The following is a 24,593-nucleotide window of genomic DNA, read 5'->3' on the forward strand; positions in this document are numbered from 1 at the left end:
GATTCCAATCTACAGTAACTGCATCTGCATCACCCATGTTATGTGGTTCAAGAGGTCTGTCCGTGAAGCGAACTGAAACTCTCTGTTCCTATATCCACACCAAACAGTGAAGTCCTCAGTGACTGTGTGATTTCTGCAGCAGTAATTCTGCTGGTTTTCAAATAACACAGTTTCATGTCCTTCTAACGAGACCACAAACACCAGGTACAGCCTGGTCTATTCAGCCCTGACAGCACAGCCCCCCAATACAAATTAACCAATGGGAGAAGAACAGACCTAAGGACACGCCTTTAAAGACCCCCCCCCCCCCCTCCCCACTTGCCTAATGAGGCATGAATGCATACAGAAAAAGAAAAATGACTCCTGAAATGTAAAAAAGACACGCAGAAATTAATAGGCAATGCAGAAATAAATAGAGGAAGAAAATGCAAAAGGGGGAATACTGATGAGGAAAATATGACAATGAATAAAAAAAATACCAAAAAACTAATAAGATGTCAGATGAAAATAAAATATAGAAATAAATAAGAGATAAAGAAAATGTAAATAGAAAGCAACGCAGAAATAAATGCAGGGATAAAAATTAAAGAAGGAAAAATATAAATAAGGACAAAATAGATAAATAATTGTAATATTGTATATTGAAATAATTGTACGGAAATTAATTTATCAAGCCATTTCTATATTTCTGTATTTATTTTTAAATATGGCAAGGTCGGTCCTCCATACACAAGCACACGCAAAAAGATTGGAACTGATATTTGGATATCTAATGAACAGTAATGACAAACATTAGTCCGGTAAACCATTATTTATTAAACAACTGGATTACAAGCACTTTCACGGTCTATGAAACCACTTTATGCACATGTCACTTTGCGTTAATATATGATAGACTATCCTAAAAGACCACAGTCCTTAGTTTGCATTGTGTGGGGGTAGCATAAAAGGAGCACAGACTGAATATAGCATGGCAGCTCTGTTGGCTACTCCTTGATGGAGCTGAGAGACTTAAAATATTCTGCTTTATGACTTTTTTTATTGAATAAAACATTGTCATTGACCTTGTCGGATGTCATTCCTGATGTCAAGCTCCAGATTTTCCATCAGATCGTTCATTTTAGTGGTGAGCTGGTTCTGTTTCCTTCTGTAGATAATCACCACCGCTGAAAGTCACAATGATCATGTCATTTGATACATAAAACTACAGTGAACAGGAAAAGGTCAGACCTTTCTTTATGTACTCACCAATAATAATGCAGGGTATAAGCAGAAGGACAAGCAGTATCAGAAGGAGATATGAGGATTTGGGCTTCAGTATTACTTCTTTGTCGCCATATTTAATCTGCAAAAATAATTTCAAATAGTTTTGTAGAGCACAAATATGCATTTACTCCTGTAACACTTGAACGAAAATATATGTCTGAGGATTTTAAGGTATTAATAGTAGGATATTGATGTGTTTACATTACAACACTAACAATCCCACAAGGGTTTGGGTTGAGTTTAGTGACCCTTACCAGTAAATACTGAAATTCCATGACCTGTGGGTTTTTAATCTCACAGATGAAAAAGTCAGTGTCGTTGTTTGTTTCTTTGTCTTCTATTTTACACTCGTATTGTTTTCCATAATTAACACCCCACACAGATAGCTCTGCAATTGTCACATCCAGTTTGTCAGCCTTTTTCTACGAGAACAACAGAAGCTAATGTTAATATTTTTACAAACTGAGGTCATGTGTGCATTTGTGCAGGTGATTATAGTTGTACCTGGATGTTGATGCTGACATCGCTCCCTGTCAGTGTGGGAGTGAAGTCGGTGAACACTGGGTCTGGGTAGTAGGTGATGGTTTTAGAGCAATTCAAGGTCTCGTTGGCTACTTTCAGATACACAGTTGAGGTAAGAGCACTTCCAGCCTCAGGTGTGCCATAAGTTAGTTGCTACAGAGAAAACCAAGAATCTGTCAGAAACATTACGACATGACTTGCTCTACTTGTGTCTTTTCCGTCACCCACCGTAGAGTTGAAGCTCAGTGGAAGCAACATATTGTTCTTGGCGTGGCTGTGTATCACTCCTTCCACTAACTCCATATAGGGTCCCTTTACTGTAATATTTCTCTTTCCACTATGACAGACAAAGCAGCAGAGAAAAGGAAGTAACAACCATGCCTATATTAAATAAATCAAGTGTAAATGTTTTAGAGAACAAAATACTGGGTTCCTACACATTTTTCGAGGTCAAATTCAAGCACTTTTAAGGGTCATCTTAAAAATTTTCCAGCACATCACCTTATCACTGGGATTAAACACACATCTACATACAGAAAGTTAAGGATATTTTTTTTTTTGTCATTTTTGCCATTTGTAAATAAAACTACTGTATGTCTGGTCATTAAAAACATGTGTTTAAATTCAGTTCACACACAAAAAAGTAAAAAGTGCTGTGCAAGAATCCCACATGAAAAAAAAAAAAAAATAGCCCAAAAATTAAAAACATCCTTAACTTTTTGTTTGTAGTGTAAATACATATACTCAGGATTTTCTTTTTTTCACAACGATGTACACTGTATTATGCAATAAACATCTATAATTAGGTTTCATAATAGAAAAAAGTTTAGAAATTGAAGGAGAACACAAAGTTTTATCCAAAAAAAAAGGAAGGCCACTTGGCGTTCTTCAGACACACTGGCACCAAGAAAAAGATTAAGATAAAAATTTACAAGGAGTCAACCTGAGAACTCCCAGCAATTTTCTTTTTTGACATAAAGTTTTATTTTTCAAAATGTATCACCTTTCTATAAATAGCTTTGGCTTGCCATCTAACCTGGCAGAGTTAATATTAAAAACAAATAAATAAATCACATCACAGAGCTATAATTGCAAGCACTTTTAAGCACTTCAAATAAAATTCAAGCCCTTTTCAGACCTTGAAAATACATTGAAATTCAAGCATTTTCAAGGATTTCAGGCACCTGTATGAACCCTCGAAATGAAAAGATTAAGAGGAACAGCTATAAAGTCTCCAAAACAAAATGTGAAAACTCATGCATGAATCAACTAAAACAAATAAACTTTGATTTGTTTGCATACATGATGTATCCTAATAATGAAAACCCAGTGAATGCAATCCAGAGGAGAGCTGTGGGTATTTAGAAACACTCAAGTGACAAACCAAACTGGGAAATCCAAGTTTACCTTTTTCTAGTCTATTGGTTTAAACAGATGAAATATTGGGGTGCAACACAGCAGTGGCATGCTAAAAAGATAACAGTGGGAGAAAAAGTCCCTTCCTTCTGTACTGTGACTGTTACATGTTGATAAAGCCAAACAAAAAAAACTCTTATGAACCCACGCTGGAATAAAACTGGCACTTTTTCACCTTGATTATTTCATACTGTAATGGTGGTTACATCAACATGAGGTCAGAAAAGTCTAACCGGCTTTACTTATGTTTTATGTTACTCCTTCCTGAACTGAAGAAACAAAGGCAGAAGTGACACTTTCTGTAGCTGCAAGTACAGGGAGGGGAAGTTAAGTCATGGTGAAAGACATGACTTTTGGGAAGTGGTTGTCTTTCTCCATAGATGACCCACAACCTATAACTGTTCCTCCATTACAAGCACTGTTTCTCAGAATTAGTTTGATAAAACTCTACCGGGGTCAGTGAGTAGAAATGCTGGCTCAGATCCTAAAATAGCCTCATGCATATTCATCTGCTCTGTATTTGGTATTGAACATACTGACTGAATTATACCAGTTGTCATATCAGTTAATATCAGCCTACGATTATCAGTAAAAGGAGATCACAGAAGAACAGAGTTTTTTTTTTTTTTTTGGTTTAGTTTTTTGATCATATTAAATCCTTTCTGGTTGCTTTATGTTTCATCCCTGAATAGGATAAAAATGCAGAATATCTACATCACTTGCCTTTCACAGCTTGTTACCATTGGGATAAAATGTTATCCTCTGAACTGCAACACGTGGTCGCACAAGTAATTGATTAGATTAAACGTCATATTATTGCTTTTATCTAGTTATTCATGGAATGAAACATGTCGGTTTGCTTTGAGTGGCAGTAATTTCTTACCTGAGCCATGCACTGTTTGGTGTGAGGTCAGTACAGGACGGTGAGGACAGGTAGGTAATGCTAGCGTTACCCACACAACTTCCATCTGGGAGGACAACGCATACTTTGACAGAAGCTTTATTATTTGCAGTGGGAATGTGGAATATCAGATTCACATCTGTTCTGTCCAACACAGGAGATCTGAGAGAAAAAAAAAAAAAAGGGGGGGGGGGGGGCAGTCACTAAAATGGGCAATTACATGATATTTCTAAACAGTACAATGTAAAATACTGTAGTCCCATTTGTGTATAAATATCACCTTAAAACCTCTTTTTCTACATATAAATGTAGAAAAAACTGCAGTCCGCTGATGTAAAGTAGTGTATCAATTTTCTGATTTCTTAAATTACTGAAAATGTGTTTAATACAAATTAATTAAACTCTCAAGCAAAAGTTTACAGGTTGTTTAGATGTGTAAACCACAACTTGTGTGATGACGATGAGTGAAATATAATAATAATAATAGTGTGCTAACATCCTTTATTGATTGCATTTTAAAAGTCATTCACACTGAACATAACCTGAATAAACCAGGCAAAACTGACTCACTCTTGTGGACTACAGTCCATGTTCCCCTGGATCCTCACTCTGGTCACCTGTCCGAGGTTACGACCCGACAACACTGCACGGTTTCTACCATAGAAAGACACAACACTGGGGGAGATGGAGTGTATCTCTGGCTTCTGGCAGTCAAACACACAAAGAAACAATGTAGTTCATTCTACAACTTCTTAAACTTGTACTGAAAGTCAATATGCAGTTCAGAATAAAACTGACAACATGACTTACAGTTATGTTCATCCCCGACTGAATTGTTTGGCAGATGCTGGCCTGCAAAGGGATGACAATGAAAATATGGCATGCTGATTTACACTGTAAAGGTCATAACAAAGCTGTAATCAGGTATACACAAAATGTGGATATTACTCATTTGCAGTAAACCATGAACATAGCTTTGTGAGAGGTACATACTTAAAATGAGTAGAAACAGAAAATGAAACTTTCTCTCAAATCCTGAGTTAAAACCAGTCTAGATTAAACAATGCCAGGAGTAAAATACAAATACAAATAAGTTAAAATGTAAAAGTGGTGACGAACAATGAATGGGTAAGGAAAATATCTGCATCCGTCTACATTTGTGAGGCATTACAGTGCAATAAATATTGTATTTTAGGAGAAAGTTTTTACAGAATTTCATGGCTAAAACTATGATTTTGTCTATAAACTTACAAATCATGTTGACAGTCAACTAAAAACTAATGATATACATATATTCATATTCATTCAACAGTGCATGTAACTCATCCTATAATAAAGAAATATAAATACATTGGTAGATCCTTGATTTGCCCAGGTGCAGTGATTCGAGCTCCAGCCACATCCAGCCTTGATACACTGTCGACACCTGAGGACAAAACAAATGTCATGTTGGAGGTTCACTGAGGATGAATGATGCCTCCTCCTCTCCATCCTTCTCTCATTTATGGGTATTATGTCCAGAATTAAGTGTATTTGACTTTGTGTGTTCGGTTTACATACAGGTCAGCAGTAGGAGGTCCTGTGATGTTTGGGCAGTTTGTCAGGTTCAGATGTTCCAGTAGGTCTGACCTCCCCAGTCTGATTCTTACTGGCACTCGTACACCTGTTAAATAAAAAAATAAATAACGATGAATATCAGTGTTACAAATCAGTTCACTAGGGAACACAGTTTCTGCTGTAATATCATCATGCCACTGACCTCCAACAGGAAGTGTACTATTAGAGAGGATGCAGGTGCACTGAGGGAAGTTTGGAGGGCTTTCCCTGCTGCAAAGTGGGACCTTTACAGGGTACTGACAGGCAAAGGGTGTGACTGCCCCTTGTCCCACGGTCAGGTGTGTCTGGACTTTGAGTGTGATCTGAGAAAAGACATGAGAGAAGGTGTAAAAACTCAACTAAACAACACATGTATGTATATAAAACTCACTAAACCACACATGTATGTATATATAACTCACTAAACCATACATGTATGTATATATAACTCACTAAACCACACATGTATGTACATATAACTCACTAAACGACACATACTTGTATATAAAACTCACTAAATGACACATACTTGTACATAAAACTTACTAAACGACACATGTATGTATTTAAAACTCACTAAACGACACATGTATGTATATAAAACTCACTAAATGACACATACTTGTACATAAAACTTACTAAACGACACATGTATGTATTTAAAACTCACTAAACGACACATGTATGTATATAAAACTCACTAATCCACACATGTATGTATATAAAACTCAGCAATCCACACATGTATGTATATAAAACTCACTAAATGACACATGTATGTATATAAAACTCATTAAACGACACATGTATGTATATAAAACTCACTAATTCACACATCTATGTATATAAAACTCACTAATCCACACATGTATGTATACAAAACTCACTAAACGACACATGTATGTATATAAAACTCACTAAACGACACATGTATGTATATAAAACTCACTAAATGACACATGTATGTATATAAAACTCAGCAATCCACACATGTATGTATATAAAACTCACTAAATGACACATGGATGTATATAAAACTCACTAATCCACACATGTATGTATATAAAACTCACTAAATGACACATGTATGTATATAAAACTCACTAAACGACACATGGATGCATATAAAACTCACTAAACGACACATGTATGTATATAAAACTCACTAAATGACACATGTATGTATATAAAACTCACTCAACGACACATGGATGTATATAAAACTCACCAAACGACACATGGATGTGTATAAAACTCACTAAACGACACATGGATGTATATAAAACTCACCAAACGACACATGTATGTATATAAAACTCACTAATCCACACATGTATGTATATAAAACTCACTAAACGACACATGTATGTATATAAAACTCACTAAATGACACATGTATGTATATAAAACTCACTCAACGACACATGGATGTATATAAAACTCACTAAACGACACATGGATGTATATAAAACTCACCAAACGACACATGTATGTATACAAAACTCACTAATCCACACATGTATGTATATAAAACTCACTAAACGACACATGGATGTATATAAAACTCACTAAACGACACATGGATGCATATAAAACTCATTAAACGACACATGGATGTATATAAAACTCACTAATTCACACATGTATGTATATAAAACTCACTAAACGACACATGTATGTATATAAAACTCACTAATTCACACATGTATGGATATAAAACTCACTAATCCACACATGTATGTATACAAAACTCACTAAACGACACATGTATGTATATAAAACTCACTAAACGACACATGTATGTATATAAAACTCAGCAATCCACACATGTATGTATATAAAACTCACTAAATGACATATGGATGTATATAAAACTCACTAATCCACACATGTATGTATATAAAACTCACTAAACGACACATGTATGTATATAACACTCACTAAACGACACATGGATGTATATAAAACTCACTAAACGACACATGGATGTATATAAAACTCACTAAATGACACATGTATGTATATAAAACTCACTAAATGACACATGTATGTATATAAAACTCAGCAATCCACACATGTATGTATATAAAACTCACTAAATGACATATGGATGTATATAAAACTCACTAATCCACACATGTATGTATATAAAACTCACTAAACGACACATGTATGTATATAACACTCACTAAACGACACATGGATGTATATAAAACTCACTAAACGACACATGTATGTATATAAAACTCACTAAATGACACATGGATGTATATAAAACTCACTAAATGACACATGGATGTATATAAAACTCACTAATCCACACATGTATGTATATAAAACTCACTAAACGACACATGGATGTATACAAAACTCACTAAACGACACACGTATGTATATAAAACTCACTAAACGACACATGTATGTATATAAAACTCACTAAATGACACATGTATGTATATAAAACTCAGCAATCCACACATGTATGTATATAAAACTCACTAAATGACACATGTATGTGTATAAAACTCACTATACAAAACTCACTAAATGACACATGTATGTATATAAAACTCACTAATCCACACATGTATGTATATAAAACTCACTAAATGACACATGTATGTATATAAAACTCACTAATCCACACATGTATGTATATAAAACTCACTAAATGACACATGTATGTGTATAAAACTCACTAATCCACACATGTATGTGTATAAAACTCACTAATCCACACATGTATATAAAACTCACTAAAAGACACATGTCAGACAGACATGTTTATTTGTCCTTCGCAGGAAAATTCTTTTCACAATCCGTACAGCCACGATAATACAACACATTACTAAAAAAAAAAAACAAAAAACCCTATGACATAACACAAACCCCATAACAGTAATTCCACACCATATACCCACCCAAAACAGCAGACAACAATTTCTCCAGCATACACCCACCACCACACATATCTAACTTAAACATTACAGACCTCAAATACTTACCTGAACCAAAAGGCTAATTGTGAACAGATAACAACATCAGATGCAGTTTACTGACAAGGCAGGTCAGACAGGGCCAAGATCATTTTCTGATCAGTTACGAAGTACAGGTGTCCCAAAAAAAAAAAAAAAAAAAAAAAAAAAAAGACATTATTTGAGATGTCCATATCGGAGTGACTACATGTTCCGGAGAAATTATACTTAATAGGATTTATTTTGGACATAAAATATTTTTTTCTACAAATTACAAAACATTTTATGTCCAAAATAATCCTATCTCAAATGATGTCAATTTTTTGGGACACCCTGTACATTGACTGTGCTTGGATCCTTTTCATTTCACATGTACTTCAGATATCATAGGTCATAGACTTGTTTGTACCTGGCCAGATGGGCTTCTTTCAGTTTTGTAGGAAACCAGTTTCTGCTGTTGGAAATCATCAGGAATTCCTAACCACTCTGTACCATTGCAGTCGACCTCAAATGTACATCTGAAAGAAAGAGGAAATGATTTCATGTTAGTTTCTCAGTGTTCGAGGAGGTCTGCTGCAGATGTCATGTGGCTGACCTTTGTGTAGAGCTACACCAAATACAGTGTGGATCCTGAGCAGACCAGCAGTCCCGCAGAGATTCGTATTCGTTGCATGTGGTCACAGGTATACGCTTCATCTGCAACAAAACACAAACATGTAGCAACTCTCCACTATGACTTAACATACAGATGGGAATAAAGAAAAGCTACAATTGCCTAATGTTCATTTGCTTACCTGGTTTTTAAACGGCACATAAACATGTCTACGATCGACCTCATCCAGGTGTAATCCGGGGAGCACTTTGCGATCATCATTCGATCTGTAGAGCACCCTGGGGCAGGACGTGCGATAGTTCTTGTCCATTGCAAACTGATAACAAATATGAGAATAATTTTACTTCTGGGCTGCAGTTAGAAAAAGTAAATGATAAATGGTGATAAATGTAGACTATCACTATCCTTTGTCCAGTTATTGAACACAACTATCAACAAATTGCATAAAAGAGATGCTCAGATTTCCCCCAAACAACTGGCAAAAAGACATTACATAAAAGAGCAGTAGATAATCTGCTGCAGACCATTTTCAGCTCCCAAATAATATACAGTTGAGGACAAAATTATTAGCCCCCCTATGAAATTTAAAGTTTCTTCAAGATTTTCCCAAGTACTTTTTTTAACAGAGCAAGGAATTTTCAACATAGCATTTCTGAACATATTAGTTTTCTTTAGAAGGGACAAATTATTTGTATTTGCACACCAAAACAGAATTATTTACGAAAAAACTCAAATAACCAGGAACGTTATTATTAGCCCCGTTTAAGAAACAACCATTTAGTAAGTCATTGCACAAGCCACTTTTGTGCAATGATGTGTTTTAACTTTACAGGTGATGTGCTTAAAATGATCAGGTGATTTCACTCAACATTTAAGTTAAAACATGGTATAAAAGCCTCAGTATGGGTCATTGAGCTGTCAGTTGAGACAGCACCATGCTGAAAACTAAAGAAATCAGTTTGGACTTCGGAAAAATAATTACTGATGCACACAAAGCAAGAGAAGGATATACAAAGCTATCCAAGCATTTCCAAGTGTCAAGAACTGGAGTGAAAAGCATAATCCAGAAATTCAAAGACTGCCACACAGTACAGAACAAGCCTTGCAGAGGTAGGAAGCGAAAGATTTCAAAGACCCTGGAAAGAAAACTAGTGAGAGATGTGTCTAAAGACCCCAGAACAACTCCCAAGACACTGGTGAATGACTTGGCCACATCAGGAATCGCAGTTACTAAGAAGACAGCCACTAGAGCTCTGCACAGGAATGGACTGTGAGGATGCAGACCAAGAAAAACTCCACTTTTGAGGAAGAGACACCTTCAAGCCAGACTTAAGTATGCTCAGGACAACCTGGAGAAAGACTATGCATACTGGAAGTGTGTCCTATGGTCTGATGAGACTAAACTAGAACTCTTTGGCCATAAGGACACTGCTTATGTTTGGAGAAAAAAGGGAGAGGCATATAATCCAAAGAACACTGTCTCCACAGTCAAACATGGTGGTAGGAGTATTATGTTGTGGAGATGCTTCAATGCATCTGGAACTGGAAATCTTGTCAAGGTGAAAGGAATCATGAGCAAAGAAAGATATGTGGAGATTTTAAAAGAAAACCTTAAGCAGTCAGCAGTAAAACTGGGTCTGGGTGGTCGCTTCATCGTCCAACATGACAACGATCCAAAACATACATGTCTCTTGGTGAAGAACTATTTTCAGAAGACCCAACTGAATGTAACTGAGTGGCCTGCACAAAGCCCTGACTTAAATCCCATTGAAAATATGTGGGGTGACCTGAAGAAGAACATCCATGCCAGAAGGCCATCAAATCTGGAGGAGCTTGAGAGATTTGCCAAAGAAGAATAGGCTGGGATTCCTCAAAAGAAGCATCAGAGACTTCTTGAAGACTACAACAAACAACTGCAGGCTGTTATCCAGCAAAAAGGAAACACAACTGACCATAAGGGTCCAGCGGGCTAATAATTTTGTCCCTGGTAGTTTTTGTTTTTTGTGGAATATTTTCATTTTTGTGTACAAACTAAAATAATATAAGCATCCAAAATAAAACCTGGATGTCTAAAAAAGCTGTGTTAAAATATGTTGCTCTTTGTAAAAGCACTTGGGAAATACTTTGAAAACAATGACATCTTTGTAGGGGGGCTAATAATGTTGCCCTCATCTGTATATTACACACCTTCAAAGCCCAGAGGCTTTCATGGTCTTTTATTCTTTTCTCTCCAGATGGTTCCATATGACTTCTACAACATTTATATTTTTTTTCTGAAATGCATTTTGTTGTTTTAATACTGTTTACATATTTGCTGTATATTCCTACATTCAAAGACTGGGAAATGATTATGTGTGTTATAGTCTTTGTCAAAGAACAACGTTCAGGTCTACTTGTGTTTAGGTTTTTGACATGATGTCCACATCCTGTTACCTACTCTGACATTTGCCAACATATGATGCAACTGTGTCAGACAGAGCAGTGTACTTGTCCTTCTGTCGTTCCACTCTCTTATTTATGAAGCTACTTCCTTAAGGTCACCTGACCATTTGTGTAACTAAACCATGAAATTAATCTTAGTTAAAACGGAGTTTCCTTGTTATCAGTGAGATGGAGAAATTGATGAAGAAACATTGTGGTCACAGCTGGGTGTGTGAAAATGTTGCGCCACAAAGTTGATTTGAATAATTTTCCCCTAAATTCAATTATGTCTTACAGACGACACACTCCAACACAACTACAGAAGTCATATACAAGACCCCTTTATCAGGACACGTACCTGCTCTGTTTCTGATTGAAATCACTGGTTTAATTACAAACCACCAGATAACAAACCATGCACTGTTACATCTCAAACATTAATGTCCTGCATCAGTAGATGAAGAGGAATAAATCCTAACACAGGGTACGGTAAAGGGGAATATTGAGTTTCTGGGGTCAACAAGTGGCTTTTGTCCTCTAGGTTTTGCCAGACCTGCTCCACTTATGAACCACACACACATCCATACTATCCTGACTGAAAACCTAGTCTCCCAACACATGAGGTTGTTTGACCACAAATTCCTCTTTAAGCCATCAGATCATCCATTATGCACTTGTGAATCAATAGAAAAGCCATTCTTCTGTTAGATTGCAGCTGCAAAACTGCAACAAACACACTTAGGGGTTTTAATAAAACTTGTGAAAGTGAACTCAGCATGAAAGAGACTATTGTATCAACCAAAAGGGTTTCTGTGCAGAACTCAAGTCTGGGAAAACCCACACTTATGTTATTCCATCAGTTATTTAATCATGTGAGTGAGCATGGGCAAAGAGACAGCACAATATTAATGTTATCAAGGAGATGAAAGGTAGAAAAAAAAGAGTGATTCCACACTGATCCTCAGCAACCATGCAACAGCAATACAACAGCAAAGCAACAGTAATACAACATATGGACATCAGTTTGCAGGCATGTTAATAAGATTTCCAAACTACAACATAAATGTCTCTTTATTTATCATTATTAATAGAGGTAGACCGATATATTGATTTTTTCAATATCGGCTATTGGCCTTAATTTTTTTTTGAAAGCTGATATTTGATCAGTAGTAAAAATGTTATAAAATACTTGATTAGGCACCTGTGTGGGCAGCACTTGAAGTTCAATAAATGTTAAAAGAGTACTATGTGTACGTGTATTAATAATTTCATTTATATTGCTTTATAAAAATCGAAATTATTTGAGTGTTTTGGTTGTATTTTAAAGTCCTTGTGCTTTAAAAAAACAAACAAACAAACAAAAACACTGGCCTTAATATCAACCTCAAAAATCGGCTCTAGATATCGACCATCAGCTGACCAAATTTTAAGAAATCGGAATCGGCCTTAGAAAAACCCATATCGGTCGACCTCTAATTGTGTAATATAAATGCAGTCATCACCTTATACTATACAATGCTATATTATAAAGGAAATCCATTTTGTAGCAGTATGTACTTCTCATTAATAGATGTATATACGTTTTGTACTCACCTTGATGAGCTGCCCATCTCCTGTTCCAATGAAAAAAACCACAAAGTCCCTCTGCCTCACTGCCAGCACAGAAGTCATGTTGTTCTGACGGAAGAGCACTGTCTCTGGACTCCGAGTCTTTGATGGAGGAAAACAAACACAATATGGCTAAGTTTTGGATCTGCAAGTTAAAGTTTCCGGATCAGTTTGAAGTAAATTCTTGAATGACTTAACTCATTGATTATTGTGGACATGACACATGTGTCCTTGAGTCCTCTCTGTCCTTTATTTTGCTTGCGTAAGAAGTCTCATCATCAGCAAATCATACTTCCTCAAATTCTGGTTGGTCAATCCCTGACACTGGCTGCGACTACAAATTACTGTTATAGTTTTGGACTAATTACCTCCGCCAAGGAGGTTATGTTTTTGCCGGCGTTGGTTTGTCTGTCTGTCTGTCTGTCTGTCCACGTGCAAGATAAGTCAAAAAGTTATGGACGGATTTGGATGAAAATTTCAGGAAATGTTGATACTGGCACAAGGAAAAAATTATTACATTTTGGTGGTGATCAGGGGTGGGGTGGCCATGGGGGCCCACTGATCTGCCTTGGCGGAAGTCTGCGCTCTCAGAGTGCTTTTCTAGTTTTCACTATGTTTAGCCTTTCTTAAGTGATTTATCACCATTTGTTGTAATATTATCTTCATTTTGCATTTTTTCAGTATAAATCATGTATTTCCCTATAGTTAATTCACTGATCATGTAGATGTTCATAAAAACTCAGATTAAAGTTGAGGGTTTGTAACGGATAGAGTTTCAGGTTGTCAAGTTGCTATGGCAACACAGCAGTTTATAAACTTGATTATTATATTTTCAACTTTTTGGGTTAATTTTATTTTGCACTTCATTATTGAAATATCTGATTTGTTGTAATTTAAGTTGTTTTGTAAGTCAAATAAGTATTTGTAATAAGTAAGTTCGTCCTGGTCAAAGGTCACGTACAGTCATGTGGCTTCAACACGGAAGTGAAGGACAAAGCAGGAGGAAAGGACAAATCTGGCGGGTCCGAACAAAGAACACTATACCCCCGTCCCATTTTTCTGTTGGTTAACCAGGCGAACATGGTAATAACGACTTTTAATTTATGTTTACAGTGTTATGTATGAATGACATTTAAGTGAAACCTTGTTTAATTTTCTGTCTTTTCACGGTATACCACTATCTTCTGTGAAGAATAAACTTGCTGTGGACATCAGTACGAAGTGTGGACACATTTAATAACCAGCAGTTATACGGTTATTATATCACAAACAGAGAAAACTGAAGAAAAGTGCATTTTTCTGCAAAAATACTATTAACTGAACATAAATCTAGTGTGTTCATCCACTGTCACTGATCCAACTCCATGGGTTTTACTGGTGAATCAATGTTGGAGATGATGGTGTTTCCACAGACCCACTGAACGTCCAAATGGGTCATATCTGATGACCATAAAAAGATGACAAACTGTATTTTACACCAATTATTTACACTTAATAATAAGTTTAGTGGTTCAGAAGCCATTAAACATTTTACATAAGTAGACGATTTTGGCTGATGGTGGATATTTGGGTCTTTATGGGTTAAACATGCTGAAAATATCTAAGTGGACAAACTGTAAACCTGGAACAGCCAAATCTGGGCTCAACACGAGAATGATCAGAATCCATGATGTTTTTGTTGTGAATGTCTTAATAATAATAATAATAATAATAATAATAATAATAATAATAAGTGATAAATAGCTTGATAGTGGAGAATTGGTGTCAATGAACCTGTCTCCTGCTCCAAAAACTGGACCTGGTATGTTCACATCAAGTCCTGCACAGTTCACCGACCTACCTGAACATTTCCACTACAGTCCCCCTCAGTGCAGAAGTCTGGATCTTTTTCAGACTCTCCTTTAGGGCTGATGTCAAACACCACCAGCACAGTGTCAGTGTTCTGTCCGTCCACAGTGAACACACCGCTCCACAGCACCTGTGGACCTCCCGGGATCAGGGAGGAGGCCAACAGTCTGCTGCCACCAGCCCCTGTGCCGGGGATCAGAGTCGTTCCTCGCAGTGACTTTATGGTTTCACTCTTGGACATGGTTCCGTTGAGCCAAATGAGTCTCACTCTATTACCGTTGTCCTCTAAAGGCACGTTGGAGAAAAGATAAAAGACGAAACCGATCTGAAATCCGTCCACGAACTTTGCGTAACTTTCCCCTCTGTTCTTGACGGGTCCTGGAGGTTTACTGGAGGTAGAGGAGAAAATTCTTCCAAACTGACCATCATTTGTGTTATGGAGGAACACTATTGATTCCAAACCACTGGTGCATCTGGCCTCTGTGGAAGTGGCTTGTTGTGAGGCGGTCAGAATGTAAGTCTGGTTTCGTGTCTCCTTCACTGTCCCCAGGAATGCCACGGACGCGCTTCTGTTCATGGAGGACCCCACTAGGATGTACTCCCTGTATAGGACCTCAGAGATGTTAGTGGCCTTCAGGATCTCACAGTATCCACAGCCGTTGTCAATAAGACCACAGATGATCACACTGTTATTAACAACAAACGGCAACAACACATTCACACTGAAAGTCGCGTTCCACACATCAGTCTCTGAAACTCGGTGAAACTCGGCGTTCTCATTGTCTTCCCCGTTCACCAGAACTCCTCTCTGGGACACATTGCGGACCTGGGTCAGGTCATGGCTCAGCTGGTACAGAGTCTTCTCCGTGGCGATGTAAATAGTGTCGGAGGCCACGGCGAAGTGGCGGAGGTCTCCCTCCAAAGTAAAGTCTTCATCCTTCCCCTGACACCGACTCTGCTCAGCGCAGAAAATAAAGAGCACACCGACTAGCAGAAGCATCTTCTGGCAGCTGGAAAACTGGAAAGCGTCCTGAAAGTGCGCCCTGAAAGTGCGCCCTGCATGGCACCGTGGACTCGGACTGTGGTGGAGTCGTGCGTAAAAGCGCACTGCTCGTCGGTTGAAAAGAGAGAAGTACAGAAAGTGGGAGGGAATGTACCCAGTCAAACCGAAAGTGCAGTTTTATTCATGGTACTAAAGCCTTTCAGCACCTTTCACAACATCAGTTTATATTAATGTGTGTGCCTCCTGACTGCCGCGAACAGCATCAACCAAAGTGTTTTTATCAGTTCATTTTTCCAGTGATAACAGTGGCATGCATATGACACTACATCATTACTGCATCCACACATCTCAGACAAACACTTCTGACATCTAGTGTCAGGGTTATGGAGTTGAGGCAGTGTTTTTCAACCTTGGGGTCGGGACCCCACGTGGGGTCGCCTGGAATTTCTAGTAATTGATAGAAATAATAATTTAAAAAAAAAACTTACAAATAAAAAATATGTGGTGAGTTGACAGAGACAATCCCATTCCATAAAAGACATCACAAACTGTGAAGCTGAAACTGAAGCACTGTGGTACTGTTTATTGATTGATTGATTGATTTTAAGGTCCTTTTAATAGTTTTTAAATGTCTTAATGGTCTCACTCCTTCTTATATTTTAGATCTGCTTTTACCATATGAACCCTCGCGGACCCTGAGGTCCTCTGGCACTGGCCTTTTACTTGTTCCAAAAGCTAACACAAAAAGTCATGGTGAGGCAGCTGTTCAGCATTATGCTCCTCGCCTATGGAACAGCCTGTTGGGGAACCTCAGGGCCGCAGAGAACATAGAAATTTTTAAAACCAGGCTCATGACCCACCTCTTTAATTTAGCTTTTAACTAATGCCTCTCTTTTATCCATTTGATGTTTTATAGGGATATATATATATATATGTCTTATATTTAGATTCTTTTAACCAATGCTTCTGTTTTACCATTTTAATGTTTAATATTTATATTATATTTATATATATGTCTTACATTTAGATTATTTTAATCAATGCTTTTAAAAAAAATCTTTTTAATGTTTCTTATCTATATTCTCCAGTGCTTCATCAGAGGGAACTCTCTGTGCCGGGGGGCGGCTGTGGACTCTAGTGGCTGTGGTGCCTTCCTTCACTGGGGTCTGCTCCTTTCTGGTAGGTGGGGGTCGCTGCCACTACGATGTGGTGGCAGTGGGCCCTCTCTCCGTGGTCGGGATGCGGCACAGTGTCGCTGGCGCCTGGTTGCTGGGGTCGGTGGCCTCCTCCTGGTGCAGATGGCTCCCTGAGACAGCACCTCCTCTTTTACTTTCTGGTCCTCTGATGCTCAGTCAGTTTTTTTTTAAGTGTATGTGTGCTTGGGTGTGTGTGGGTGGGTGGGGGCACTGATTTTTAAACTTATACTGTATGTAAAGCACTTTGTGCTACGTCCTCAATGTATGAGAAGTGTTATATAAATAAAGATTGATTGATCGATTGATCTTTCAAATGTTCATTGTGGTCGGTTTCAGATGTTGCAGCTCTTTCATAATTTATAGCTTGAGTTATTGTTTGTTCAGTATTAATTGTCAGCCTTGTAAATCCAAGCTGGACTGACTGTACATATCCTGACCAAGGAAAATAAAATTCTCACTTTGTGCAGTAATCTTCACCTGGCTTTTCTGCCTCTGTCCATAATAATATACATTAAAGACTAAATGTCGTCTAAAATTAAAGTTAATTTGAATCATAGTACAGCAAACTATTACATGATCAAAAACAAATACATTTTAGCAAAAAAAATGTCTCAGTTTTGAATGTCTGGGGTCGCCAGAAATTTGTAATGTTAAAATGGGGTCATGAGCCAAAAAAGGTTTGGAACCACTGAGTTAAGGGATCAAAACCAATGTATTCTTATACATTTTTGACATGACATGATGCCATAATGGATTTATCTTTTAACAGATATTTTTCCCCCAGTCCTATTCGTTCATTATGCATGGAATAGATTGTCATGCATTTTGTATCATTGTTCCCTGACCAGGTTTATAAACGGTGTAGACAAAACACTGGTAAACATTGAATTCAGATGTTTCATTGCTGTCAACCCTAAATGACAGTTACATTTTTACTTGTGTGTTGACCTGTGAGCAGGGCTGTGCAGAGAGCTATAAAGGGGCAGGGGCTCAAACTTCCAAAAGGGCACATGAAAACAAATAACCACCAATTACATATGATTTGACATGTTTAATAAATCATCACACAAAGTATACATTTTTACATTAGTTTGGCAGACACCTACAATAACAATATGTAATAACTTATGAAGTCGAATAAAGTGATTTATCAATTAGGTTTGAAATTCTTTCTTGTTGTAGCCGCCTTGTAGGCCAGGTGAAGATCACTCTGAAAAGGATGGTCTCACTGGTCTTGAATAATCCCCATCCCAAATGTGGCAAATACTAGAACTGCAGACATTTACAGGAAGATAATTAATGTGTGTGAATGGTGTGCCTAATGCCCATGAATAGTATGTAATGTTATTCCTTATATTGTGCTTACCTGTAGTACTTTTTTTCACCCAGTTGGTAAGGGATCCGTTACTTTTAGCAGCTTCAAGTAGCTCCTTTCTTTTTTGTTTAATGCGTCTTTGTTTGAGAGGCATCTTCAAACTAAATAACAAAACAATAAAATATATAAGAAATACAACAAATACACCCACATACAAACCATGCATGTCAAGTTATTTTATTATTCATGAGTGAATGTAAGGGGTGAGTGAGTGGTTGGTGGTGGGCAGATGTGGCTACAACAGTAGTTTGCCACCAATGTGTATGGAATGAATACAAAATCCAATGAAAAGTGTCACTGAGTTTTCAAAAAAGAAAAATAATACTAATGCTACATCTTCATCATCATCATCATCATCATCATTATTACTATATTTATTATTATCATTCAGTATTATCATCATTAATATCATTATCAGTATTATTATCATTCAGTATTATCATTATTTTCCAGACTCCACATTCCAAGCAAGTCCTTGGAAATACCTTGTTAAAATTATTTGAGAACTGTGGGCTGGCTGTTGCTTATTTTCATTCAATAAATTTGTGTGACTAATTAGACTAGACTCAGACTGCACCTATTCTGTGTATAGTAGGCTACATTAAGCTACTGTAAAAGATGTGCATTTTCTACAATGTAAAATATATATCTCTCAGTCTCAAAAGTGAGGACTATTACCATGTGTTACAATTTTGCAGCTAAAACTCAACAGTTTATGTAAATAAAACATAAGCAGATCTGCGTGAGTGCTTCAGCAGGCCTCAGACTCAGGTGGACACCCAGCTGTTAGAGTGGGCTATTTTTTTTTTTTTCTAACTTTATTTAAATATCAATATACAAACTTTGTCAAACATTTAGTATATAACACAATATATACAAGACAATATATATATAAAAACAAAAAAACAATCATTAAAATCAATATATGCATGGAATACATTTTCAAGAATTCATATACAAAAAATAAATAATAAATAAATACATACATACATACCTTCATACATAAATAATTTCTCACCTAAAATTTTCATCAACTGTCAGAGGAAACATTAAATAACTTATCATAACTATCAAGGAATGTCTTATTTTTTATTATTAACAAAGGTTAATGATTTGTGAAGTGTATTAAATTCAATTAAAAAATGAGGAAAGGTTGGTTTGGAGGCTGAAAATTTTTGTTTATGAATAAAATATTTACCCAATAAAATAAAAAAAATTAACTAAATATTGGAGACATTTGTCCTTATTTTCATAATAACATATAACATCTTTCAGAGAAAAACAGTATGACATGTTAACTTGGGTGAAGATATGAGAACAAAGGTTAGACCAAAATTGCTTTGTGATATTACATTCAAAAAACAAATGGTTTAAAGTTTCATCAGCATGTCCACAAAAAACACAGGAGTTATCCACATCCTTGAATTTTGAAATGAAAGAGTTGACAGGATATATCTTGTGAAGAATTTTGAAATGAATTTCTTTTACTTTGTTATGGATACAGTATTTGTGAGGTAAAAGCCATGTTTTTTCCCAGTCTATGTCCTCGAAATAAGAGCGCCGATAAAATTTTCCTCGTGGAGAAAACCTATTTTTATTTTGAAAAATTTGTTAGAGTGGGCTAGTCTGGGAGCTAATGCCGTGACGTGACGATGATATTAAATTATTTACTCACTCACTCACGATCGGTTTTTGGCCCCAAAACTGTAGTTGTTGAAGAATAGGACCCAAGCGACAACTGAATGTTTTGGGCAGATAGTGGGGTGGACTCTTACATACCTGGAAACGCAGTGCTTCCCTGCTCCACGTTCATTCTCCAGACCAGGACATGTGCGCGCGCGTGAGTGTGTTGCAAGCAAGGTTGCACAGGAGGAAGGGGCGGGGCGCGACAGAGGTCAAAGGGCACCATGACCAGGTCCAGTGACAGCCAAATTAAACCACTCTTAACATTTATTATCATTGATCAAAATTTTAGTCACGAAAATTATAGTCATGCAGTTTTTTGCGCAAAAAAAAAAAAAAAAAAAAAAACGAGTAAAAAGGGCACTTGTAGGCAGAGGATCAAAGCGGCAGGGGCTCAACCCCCCCCGCCCCCCCTGTTTTGCACGTGCCAGCCTGAGAGGATCCACAGGTTCTAGATGTGGTCATTTTTATGCTGTTGTGTATTCGTGCAGTCATCGCCAAAGCATTCTGGACATGCAATGTAATTATAAGGCTATCGTTTTCCAAAATTACTAATATCTCACAAAATATTGGTCCTATCAACTTGCTGTTTTGGCTAGTCTGCTCCTTGACCAAAAATACATAAGTATGCCAAACTGCAGCAGTCAGCTCTGTAGGGATTTTGTGTGAATCCCCAGACACACACATGTATGCAGATGCCATTTGGCTTTTAGAATATAGATTGCAAAAATCTCATTGCATTAAATGTTGTCATTTCAGTGTTGGGTTAATTTTGTTTATATTGACACAAAGGCTTGCAAAAATGCTTCAGAGTGTTTTACTTACTACTGGAAAGTACAACTTTACACTTTTTACATTTTCCTTTGTTACAGCCTTATTTCAAAATAGATTATATTCAACTCAGTGGTTAACACATCAGGTTTCGATTCCCAGCATGAGTACTAAAGATGATATGTTTTAGACCTTATCTTGATTTTCTGTTTTTTTCTAATGCCATGCCCATGCGATCTACCTGTACTACCTTCACCCCTGGTCTAAATGCAATGGCTATGCTATCAGTGGAAAAGACACCTGTCGGGGACATGCCTGACTTTAACAATAGTCATAGAAAAATGTGCATGTTTGAAGAATTGACAGGTGAAATTTACATATAAAAAATACTTCACTGAAAACATATACTGTGTATTTTTATTGTAAATTAATATTTTAAAATAGTGGTACATGTACTTTGGTGTATCCTATTGGTTATATGTGGTTATAGTGCATCTGAAACCTGACCTGGATACTGCCCCCCATCAAAAAATAATTTCACCAGCCACCACTAGTTTTTCTCATTCCTCTTTGCAGACCCTCCAGCTCCATTGGGTTGGAGGGGAGCGTCGGTGAAGCCATTTTCAGACCCCTCCAGAGATGTTCAGTGGGGTTCCAGTCTGGGCTGGGCCACTCAGGGACGTTCACAGAGTTGTCCAGAGGCCACTGCTTGGTTACCTTGGCCATGTGCTTAGGGTCGTCGTCTTGTTGAAAGATTAATCTGCGTCCCAGTCCGAGGTCCATCAAGGAGGTCCCTCTATCAACATCACTCAGAGTGATTTCAAGTTTGTTCCATTTACAGAAGATGGAGGCCACTCTGCTCACTGGGACCTTCAATTTTTCCGAGCCCTTCCCCACATCTGTGCCTCTGTACAATCCTGTGTCAGATTTTTACAGACAAGTCCTTGGACTTCATGACTTGGTTTATGCTCTGACATACACTGTCAGCAATCAGATCTTCTATAGACAGGTCTGTGTGTGCGTTTCCAAATTATGTCCAATTATCTGAATTCACCACAGGTGAAAACATCTGAAGCATGATAAGTGGAAACAGGATGCACTTGAACATTGACCTGTGAGGATCCACAGGTTCTAGATGTTGAGTGTCATGGCAAACACTGTGAATATTTATGTATAGTTTAATATTTTTAATAAATTTGCAAATGTTTCAAACAAACTTTTTTCACTTTAACATTACGAGGTTTTATAAGTGGAATTTTGAGGTTAAAAAAAAAAAAAAAAAAATGAATTTAATCTCTTTTGGAATAAGGCTGTAACACAAGACTTGTGATGTGAATTGTGATGCTGGATTATTGTCATTTGACATGTTTCAATGTATTCAAAAGATATTTCATTCACCACCTTTGAGATTTAAAATGAGTTCCATTTCATGCTTTTTGACTCCAGGGTGATTTATGCTTATGTCCAAAACTGCACATTCAAATAACTGGAAATTTCATATAACACTATCTATTCAATTGATTTTTTTTTTTTTATGAGTATGTAGATTTAATGAAATTAATAAAAATGTATTTTGATTTCAGATTAGATTTTGTCTTAAATATGTCTGAACTGGACGCAGTATAAAAAAAAAAAAAAAAAAAAAAGACCATGTGAGGTCACAGTCACTGCCCGACTCACCTGCCTCCAGCATGTAAATTATAAAATAGGATGTTTGTTGTTTTTTTTTTTTCCCAAGTAGTCAATATTTGTTTTTGGACAGAGATGTGTAACAGAACAAGTAAAAATAATATGAAGAAATCCAGCTCTGCACAAATGCCTAAGACCACTGTTTGATTTTAGCAAAGTTAAAATAATTATACCATTAAAAAGAAACATTTGCAAATAAATTTGCAACACAAATTCTTTTGGGCAGACAGTAAAAGTTTTATTACACTAATCTTCTGGTATTACACAAAAATGACACACAGCCGACTTTGTAATGGTCACATAAACACTGACTTTTTCCTGTAGAAGTCATTTAGTGCTGTTTTTAGTGTGTTTAATACTGTGCACATTTCCTGGGTTTTATTTTAGTAAGGAAATTGAGAAATATACAGGCCATGTCCTTCACAACCCTACAAACACAACAAAGCAAAAAGTGTTCTAGGACTGTTGTGCAGTTGCTACTTTTTCCTGCTAATTTGATGTACTGTTGACATTGTTGAGTATAATATGAAAAAAAGAAAAAAGACCTTGTCGATCAGCTTAAGGAAGTACTGGCTCATCCAGTGTGATAAATAAGAAAACAAAAATGTGGTTCCTGAGGCTGCAGTGACACTAACCTTTGTCCACCAAAATCAGTCCATCATTCATCAGTCCACCTGAATGTTTTGTACAAAATTAGAAAAAACAAACAAACACAAACAAAAAACATGAGGTGTGTTGAGAAGAATGACAGACATGGGGTCCCAGTGACTTTGACCTTTGGCCATCACACTCATCTTCTTTCATCCTTGCATCCAAATGACTGTCTGTGCCAAACTATGTGTTATTCTGTCAAAACCTTCTTACAACATTGCATTAAGTTGGGCTCTATATTCTACTTTAGTCCATTCTAACATATTAATATTTCCTTGGAAACCACAAATTTATAATCTCAGTGATCATTAGACACAATGACAAAACATAGAACTACAGTCAGTTCAACATAACTGTAAAAGCCATCACCTGTCCACTGTTAGACAGGTACAAATTACTGTGTGTCATATGCTGCTTCTGCCACATGAGGGCGCTGTGTACTAAAGTGAATGTGAACAGGAGGCATCCAATATATCACCTCAGATAGGGACAAAAAAAAAGCCTTTAGGTTTGCTGTGAGTTTATACCCAGTTTTCAGCACAAGAAGGCTATTTACTTGGAAGAAACATGTTTAATGTATGGTCCAGGGAGCTATAGATATAGATGATCATCATATTTAATAAATAGCCTACATGTCTGGGTAAATAAATAGAGCATTGAATGGGGGGGGGGGGGGTACTCCTTAAAGACATAGAACTATTTTTTTCCAAAGGATTTTTCTCCACAGTTAACCTTTCCAAAGTGAATTATCACCATTTATTATATTCTGATCAATTTTCAGTGAAAATCATGTTTTCCTATGTTTAATTTACTGATCATGTTGATGTTCATAAAAGCTCAGACTAAATTCAAATGTTTGTATATCAAAACAGAAAAAAAACTGAAGAAAATTTGACTTTTTCAGCAAAATACATTAATTGAACATATAAAAAGGCATCTACAACCACTGTCATAAATTTTACTGGTGAATCAGTGTTGTAGGATATAACAGTGTTTCCATGTTCACTGTTGAGCCTCCAAATGGGTTTTATCTGATGACAATGAAAAGCTGAGAAACTG

General features: G+C 36.8%; 1 protein-coding gene across 1 annotated transcript in view; it reads right to left on the reverse strand.

The window, feature by feature from the left end:
- Positions 1 to 16,273, reverse strand: part of plxnc1 (plexin C1) — a 35,037-nt gene extending 18,764 nt beyond the window's left edge. Inside the window, exons 1-16 of the mRNA XM_030149159.1 lie at positions 15,159 to 16,273; positions 13,304 to 13,420; positions 9,471 to 9,605; positions 9,272 to 9,372; positions 9,086 to 9,194; positions 5,865 to 6,024; positions 5,666 to 5,768; positions 5,456 to 5,531; positions 4,916 to 4,957; positions 4,676 to 4,809; positions 4,088 to 4,267; positions 2,017 to 2,125; positions 1,771 to 1,941; positions 1,521 to 1,688; positions 1,249 to 1,345; positions 1,065 to 1,166 (exon numbers count right to left, since the gene is read on the reverse strand). Coding sequence (XP_030005019.1) covers positions 1,065 to 1,166; positions 1,249 to 1,345; positions 1,521 to 1,688; positions 1,771 to 1,941; positions 2,017 to 2,125; positions 4,088 to 4,267; positions 4,676 to 4,809; positions 4,916 to 4,957; positions 5,456 to 5,531; positions 5,666 to 5,768; positions 5,865 to 6,024; positions 9,086 to 9,194; positions 9,272 to 9,372; positions 9,471 to 9,605; positions 13,304 to 13,420; positions 15,159 to 16,166 — 2,812 coding nt within the window. The 5' untranslated portion in view covers positions 16,167 to 16,273. The remainder of the gene's footprint in view (positions 1 to 1,064; positions 1,167 to 1,248; positions 1,346 to 1,520; positions 1,689 to 1,770; positions 1,942 to 2,016; positions 2,126 to 4,087; positions 4,268 to 4,675; positions 4,810 to 4,915; positions 4,958 to 5,455; positions 5,532 to 5,665; positions 5,769 to 5,864; positions 6,025 to 9,085; positions 9,195 to 9,271; positions 9,373 to 9,470; positions 9,606 to 13,303; positions 13,421 to 15,158) is intronic.
- Positions 16,274 to 24,593: the final 8,320 nt, after the last annotated feature.

The sequence above is a fragment of the Sphaeramia orbicularis genome, chromosome 12, assembly GCF_902148855.1.
Source record: "Sphaeramia orbicularis chromosome 12, fSphaOr1.1, whole genome shotgun sequence".
Classification (NCBI taxonomy): domain Eukaryota; kingdom Metazoa; phylum Chordata; class Actinopteri; order Kurtiformes; family Apogonidae; genus Sphaeramia; species Sphaeramia orbicularis.